The 8,200-nt window shown below is 35.1% G+C and overlaps 1 protein-coding gene across 1 annotated transcript; it reads left to right on the plus strand.

Moving 5' to 3' along the window:
• Positions 1–4,353: 4,353 nt before the first annotated feature.
• On the plus strand, positions 4,354–7,004 carry LOC111882736 (putative receptor protein kinase ZmPK1). The gene has a single exon (XM_052767844.1). It carries the CDS (start codon positions 4,360–4,362, stop codon positions 6,841–6,843), a length of 2,484 nt encoding a protein of 827 aa, XP_052623804.1. The 5' UTR covers positions 4,354–4,359; the 3' UTR covers positions 6,844–7,004.
• The last annotated feature ends 1,196 nt before the right edge of the window (positions 7,005–8,200 follow it).

Consider the following 8,200-nt stretch of genomic DNA (forward strand, 5'->3'; position numbering starts at 1 on the left):
TGCTGTTGAGGCACACTAGAGAACTAGGCAGCTGATAGTGTAGGCAGAAGGCCTGATTGCAAGAGAGATAGCGCAAAAGGGCATTGCACAATGACTGTTGGCGGGAAGATAGTTCCACATATACCACAAGAACCCTACCTACATTAGGTATTTTATTGCAATGGAGCATTGACGAGCTACCACACTAGTCACCTCTTCTACGACTACTTCATCCTTAATGTTGCTTTCCTTCATGGTATGAGTGGTTCATGATTGCATGATCCGTTATTAAAGTTGTTAAATGTTAGAGATGATGAATGACCTGAGTGAGAAAATTAAATATTTTGGTTCTAAACTTTATGCATCATATGTTCTTCCAATAGAAGCATACGAGTTTATATCAATTTATGAAGATGAGATCGATAGGAAATTAAACTTGCAACATACTGGAATTTAGGGGAAAACCCGTTAATATTGTAAGATACATTTTTTCTAGGAATGCTTACACCAATGTTATCAAGAAGGTCAATAATAATTTATATGTGGGTGTAGTAATTGGTTACATTTGAATTCCCAATAGTCATGTTTTGAAGTTCATTGTATGATTAAATAGCCTTGGCATCTTTATAATCATGTAATAAAGTCTTTAGGCTTATCCTTAACGGTCTACCAGTGTCATTTTTCTTCATAATCATCTGAAGGGGAGACTAGGAGGTAATCCATATATCCACATGTTTACAATGGAATCAATGAAATTTCATTTATCATTTTTTTAGGCAACTAGGGCTTTATCATTCGGTTCATTGAGATGAGCAGAAACACTAAGACATTTGTAGTGGGAAGACATATGAAAGAACAAAATAAGGAGAGGAAATGTGAGGAAGCACCAAGAGAGAAGGGAAAGGGAAAATAGAGAATATATCGGAGACGATAACTCATTCATATTATTGCTATGATACCATGATTATAAAATGTTTTCTCATAATCATCCTCTCTTTATATAAGTAAAATTAAATTACAAGCACAACAAGGGCGAAATACATACAAGATAAATACAAACCAAATATAATATTATACTAGCAATGTCCACCATCTTTTAAGAATTTACAAACAAAGAACACCATCCTCATTTTGATCATCAGCATAAAGTCCTTGTGAGACCTCTTTGAATTGCGAATCTTAATCAACTTTTATAGTTCCAAGTATCGATTAAGAGAATAATTACAAGTGACCATTACATAATATTTTTCTTCGTTGTAGATAAGAACCGAACCTCAATTATAATTAGTTTGTTCGAGAGCTCATTGCTAACAAGTTAGTTCTTGTATACTAGTTGGTCGCCAAGTATCCAATTTACCACTTGTGTAATGAGTTTGGGTGGGATTGTTTCGTATGAGCCAAATGAAGTTATCAAGATTTAATAATTTAGGATGATTGAAGTTATTAGGATTCATTAATTTGGGGTTTATGATATATTAATGAGATTTCATTAACTGTGTTGTCTAGAATCTATATAACTCACTAGTATTTATATAATTATATTCTTTAAATTGGTGTAACATAAGGAAATGAAGTCATACGATAGAAGGGATAATGACTTAAAAGAGTAATGTATTTTTTTTGATTTGTACACATTTGGTCATTGAGTTTTTTTCGTCCACATTACCCCTTCAACTTGTTAAACTGTAGACATTCATTCCTTATGACCGACTACTGTAGGTTAGACAATAAAAATGACTTAATAGGGTATTATATTTCTCACTTTGTACACATTTAGTCCTTAATTTTTTTTTTGTTGCAAAATAAGTCATTTTTGTTTTTGTACTCATTTAGTACTTATGAATGATTTTTTTAGGTTTTTCTCATGACATCTTACATGGGACAATCATTAATGAGGTGTTTGGAGCTTTCGATTCTTATGTCTATCGCGATCTCGACTACTTGGTAGCTTAGGTCATGTGTTCAGAACGTCATAACTTCTTCATACGATCTTAGATTTTAACGAATTTTATATCAATGTGTTCATAGTTTAGTCTGCTACAAATTTCGTTTAGATTACTCCCGTTAAAAGTAATATATTTTTACTTACGATCTTTATATCCATACGTTTTTTTATGAATACATGCATGGATGTTTTTTTCTTTATATAAAATCGTAAGTAAAAATATATTACATTTTAACGGGGATAATCTTAACGAAAGTTGTAGTAGACTCAAAAAACAAACACGAGGATATAAAGATCGTTAAAATTTAATATCGTATGAAAAAGTTACGACGTTCAGAACACAAGACCTAAGTCAAACTACCTACGCAACCAAGCAGTTGAGATCGCGATGGACATAAGCATCAACAACCACAAACACCTCATCAATGATTGTCCCACATAAGATGTCGTGAGAAAAACCTAAAGACATCATTCATAACTATTGAATGGGTACAAAAACAAAAGACTTTTTTGAAACAAAAAAATATTAAGGACTAAATGTGTAAAAAAATAGTAAGGACTAAATGTGTACAAAATGAGAAATGTATTACCCTATTAAGTCATTTTTCCCGGCTAACCTAGAGTAATTGGTCATAAGGACTGGATGTGTACAGTTTAATGAGTTGAAGGGGTAAATGTTGACGAAAAAAAGTTAGTGACCAAATTTATACAAATCGAAAAATATATTACCATTTTAAGTCATTTTTCCCGGCTAACCTGGAGTAATCGGTCATAAGGATTGAATGTGTACAGTTTAACAATTTGAAGGGGTAAATGTTGATGAAAAAAAAACTTAGTGACCAAATGTGTACATATCGAAAAATATATTACCCTTTTAAGGCATTATTCCTACGATAGAAATAATAAAATCTCTCGTCCGTGTTCACCGTGGACAGTGGTCAACGCATAAACTTTCAATAGTGGTGGCATAAAAAAAATTCCAACAAAATGTAAAATACTGGTGTCATAAACTTTTAAAAACATTGCACCCTAATAATTTTTTTACAGCTAATGAGCTGAATCAGAGTAGTGGTCCAGAACCCGCTGACCATGGACGTAGCTGATCATCTTGATCATGTGAAAAAAGTTAGTTAAATATTATGTCTTATTTTTGTTTTGTATTATTACTCTTTTTTAGTGAATCGTTGAATTTGTTAGAAGTTTTTAATTTCATAAATATTATTTAACTTGTATATCACTTGCATGCATGTGTTTAGGGCTGACAATTCTCGATACGACACGCGACACGACACAAAATAAATGGGGTTAGATTGAGTTTTTCAACCCGCCAACCCGTTTATTAAACGGGTCATATATGAGTTTCTCAAAAAATAAACGGGTTGACCCGCCAACCCGTTTATATTCTTAATAAAAAAATTATTTTATTTTTAAATGTATTTATGTATCAAGTATTAATATTTAATAAGTATTATATAATATATACCATTGATTCATAGACCATTTGACTGTTTTGACATTTTGACTCGTGGTGGATGGTCTAAGGTCGTAAGTCGTAATCTATAAAGCTAAGTCTGTAACATGTTTCTATGAATGTTTTTAATTTTCATTTGGATGTTTAAGACTTAAATGTCTAAAATTTGGACCCACGAACCCAAATCTGACTCACGAACCCGCCAACATGTAAACACGTATAAATAAATGGGTTGGCGGGTCATATATGAGTTTATGTTCAAAACCCGCCAACCCGTATATTTAAATGGGTCGTGTTTGGGTTGACATATTTTGACCCGTCAACCCATGACACGCTAACCCGAACACGACACGATTGTCAGGCCTACATGTGTTGTGTTGATATATACTGCACGAGTTTTGTTACAAGATCAAATTTAAATTTCTAAATTACATTTATGTTTTATTAGATGGTATACACATTTTTTTTCCAAATTACTTTTTATCAATATTACAGTTGTCCTAACTTTTTTTTTTTTTTTTCTTTCAAATGATGAAGTGGACACTTTTTAAATCTGGAAGAGTAATTAATAGCCGATACGTAGAAATAAGATAGCGTACCAATCATGCCGAGTATCTAAGTCTTACAAAATCATATGTAGACATAAGAATGTTCTTAATTAAATATTAACTGAAGAACACTCTATATATAAATCGAGGTCAATTTCCTGAAAACAAGTCTATTTCATTAAAACTTCTTCTTTCTTCTTCCTCATTCACATATAATTAGACAGAGTATGAACCACGCCTAAATATTGACGTCATAATAAGTGTATATATGTGGACATAATAACTGTTTTAAATATGAACCGAATTATACTCCATAAATCTTTAAGTCAATCGTCAATTTCCACAAATAAACAACTCGATCTATGGTCGTTTCCCGAACTGGCCTACTCTTGTAGTATAAAAACAAAGTATGGTGTATGCTTTTACATGTCAAAAAAGTTGCATTTCAATGCTATTTGCTTAAACTTTCATCTCAAGAACCGTTTAAGTTGTTTGCTGAAAACATAAACAGTCAATTAATCATGAACAAAAGAGTCTTTCTCCTCCTCTTTTGGTGCTTGATGAAATCTTCATCATCAAAGAACACTCTTCAGGATCATCTTCGTAGAGGCTCGTCTCTATCTGTTGGTGATGGCTCACACATCATAACCTCCCCTGACAACACTTTTACGTGTGGCTTCTACGGCCTTCAAACCAATGCTTACTGGTTTGCAATCTGGTATACAAATTCCAAAGACCGAACCGTGGTTTGGACTGCAAACCGCAGCAAACCTGTCAATGGCCATGGCTCAAAGTTAACACTTGAGACAAATGGTGCCATGGTTTTGACTGATGTGGATGGCACGTTTGTGTGGGAGACAAACCCAACGTCCACGGATGTAGATAGAGTAGTGCTGCTTAATACAGGTAATCTAGTACTCATGAACAACAAAGATCAGATTCTTTGGCAAAGCTTTGACTATCCAACTGATACTCTGTTGCCTTCTCAATCATTAACAAGGAGCAAAAGCTTGATATCTGCTTTCAGTAAAGAAAGTTTTCAACCTGGGTATTTTAGTTTGAGCTATGGTAGTAATAACGTTTTAACAATGTTTTACGATGGCCCAGAAATATCAAGTGTCTACTGGCCTAGTCCTGATCCAAGTCTTAATGTTTGGGCCTATGGAAGAACCCCTTTTAACAATACCAGATACGCATTCTTTAATGATCTCGGTGTGTTTAACTCAAGCGATGGGTTGCAATTTAATTCTTCAGATATGGGTTTTGGGATCAGAAGGAGGCTCACCATGGACTATGATGGTAATCTCAGATTTTATAGCTTGAATGAGTCAACAGGATTATGGTCGATCTCGTGGCAAGCTATATCACAATCATGTAATATTCATGGAATCTGTGGGAGAAACGGGGTTTGTGTTTATGGAGACAAACCTGAATGTTCATGTCCACCTCACTATGAGTGGAGTGACCCTAATGATTTAGGTAAAGGTTGTAAGCCTACTTTCAACAATACATGTGGAAAGTCAGCAACGTTTGGATTTGTGCCGATGCAGCATACTGATTACTATGGCTTTGATCTAAATTTCTCATCGCGCATTTCGTTTGAATCGTGTAAAGACATCTGCTTGGGCGATTGTCGTTGTGAAGCATTTGGTTACAGGCTAACAGGTGAAGGTACTTGCTATGTAAAAAGCGACCTTTTTAATGGATACCAGTATCCTAATTTCCCAGCAACCATGTACTTCAAAGTACCAATTGGCATGGAAGCTCCCGAATCTGCCTCAATCCTTAATGGTTCAAAGGCCATATGTACAGATGTCCCAGTCATGGTGGGTTCTCCATCTATGTATAAATCACCTGCTGGAAAGGTGAAATGGGTTTATCTTTACTCGTTTGCTTTGGCTATTGGTTTAGTTGAAGCTTTGGTCATCTTATTGGGGTGGTGGATATTTTATGGAAACAACGCATTGGTAAACAACCTAGAAGAAGGGTATCGTATGGTATCTAGTCAATTTAGAGGGTTTAGTTATAGAGAGCTGTTGAAGGCGACACGGAACTTTAAGGAGGAGATAGGCCGAGGAGGATCAGGAGTTGTGTATAAAGGGATTCTGGAAGACGAAAGGGTGGTGGCTGTGAAAAGACTGGGTGATGTGAGCGAAGAAGGTGGAGAGTTTTGGACAGAAGTCAGCACCATTGGTAAAATCAATCACATGAATCTAGTGAGGATGTGGGGATTCTGCTCTCAGAGAAAACACAAACTTCTAGTTTATGAGTTTGTAGAAAATCAATCTCTTGACAAAAGATTGTTCTCCTCGAGTTTTCTTCAATGGAAAGAAAGGTTCAAAGTTGCCATCGGGATAGCAAAAGGTTTGGCTTATTTACACCATGAATGCCTAGAATGGGTGATCCATTGTGATGTTAAGCCAGAAAACATTCTTTTAGATGAGTCGTTCGAAGCAAAGATTGCAGATTTTGGTTTGGCAAAGTTGTCACAAAGAGGTGGTCAAAACTCGGAGTTTACTAAAATGAGAGGTACAAAAGGATATATGGCTCCAGAATGGGCTAGCAACCTTCCTATCACAGCAAAAGTTGATGTCTACAGCTATGGGGTTTTGGTTTTAGAAATGGCAAGGGGAATTCGACTTTCGAATATGATTATGCAGGAAGGTGAAGAGGAAGAGTCGGAGCTTATGAGGGTTGTAAGGGTAACGAAAACGAAGCTTCAAGGAGAAGAAATGGAGTCATGGATTGAAGAGATTATTGATTCAAGGTTGGGAGGGGTGTTTAGTAGGAAGCAGGCTGCAAAACTGGTTGAGATTGGTGTAAGTTGTGTGGACGAAGACAGAAATAAAAGGCCTACAATGGATTCGGTTGTCCAAGTTCTAATTGATTGTGAGCCATAGTAGATGCACCAAAAAGAATTGCATTTTACTGTTTATGTGAATGTTTGTATTCATATAGGTTTAAATTACACTTTCCTTTGAAAAATTAAAAATTGTTCTTGGTTGATACTGCTCCAAGAAAAATAAAAACAAAAACTTTCTTTTGTTGCACTTTCCTTAATTGCATTTAGTTTCCTCTTGGTCTATATCCTCTTCTTTTAGGCTTATTAAATATAGTTGTTTTGTTATTATAAACTAAATCTTATATTCAATTTCAGAAAATATCTCTTCTCTGTAAATTCTAAAAGAGGAAAACAATTCATTTTACAAGTCAAAAAGCGTACTTGTTGCATGTTAATTTATTCAATGGTTTTACCCTTTCTAAATCCTAAATCTCATTCAATCTCAACCCATTTTACAAGTCAAAAAACATACATGTAGCATGTTTATTCAACACCTACAAATTTCACTATTCAGTCATAAATAACCCCCCCTCCCCCCACAAATAACTTACTAAAGTTGAAATTAACATTATAATACAAAAAGAGAGTTTACAAAAAAGTGGCCATTCAATAACCTGAATATTGTGTCTCTCAGAATATTCACTATTAGAATATAGACCTTTAATATAGGTAACACAGTGAGAAGACTCACGATTGCATATAGGATCTCATACAACATACTACACCACAACTAGTAGGATCACCAGCGAATGCATAACTACATATAATTAATCAGAGGTGAGATACACAATCGAACAGTTGATCCCACTCTAGAGCCACAACCACACAAGGAACATGCAAGAACGTTTTAATCAAAAGTTCTCAAGCTATCCTACATGACTACATACAACCCATAGGGCATCCAACTAGACTATCACTGACCTATGGTACTCTAACCAACATGCCATTACTCATATATCCTATCATATAAGGATATACACTATGACACATAGTATAGTGAGGAAAATCACATGAATCAAAGACCCAAGGAAGCACAACAACACCCTCACTCCATAAACTGGTTACTCCTATGAACCGACTAGCACCAAACAAAGATGAGTCTCTAATCAATAACCCAAATAATTCGAGTTTGACCCAAAGTCAAAGGTCAATGATAAAAAAAAGTCAACTGTCAACCTAATCAACATTCACCACGATGTGGAAACCTCTTGGCCACGCCGTGAGCATGCCATGACAAAACAGTTGACATGCAAGACACCACCACGTCGTGGCAAGCCCATGGTTGCGTCGTGGCTCCTGGCAGAAAGCCATATTTTTCATTAAGAACTTAATCGTTACATATCTAAACCCATAATTTTAGATATAGTCCTTTTCAATGATTTAGTTGATAAAGTTTCCAACTTTATCCATTAGGA

The sequence above is a fragment of the Lactuca sativa genome, chromosome 9 (assembly GCF_002870075.4).
Source record: "Lactuca sativa cultivar Salinas chromosome 9, Lsat_Salinas_v11, whole genome shotgun sequence".
Lineage (NCBI taxonomy): Eukaryota > Viridiplantae > Streptophyta > Magnoliopsida > Asterales > Asteraceae > Lactuca > Lactuca sativa.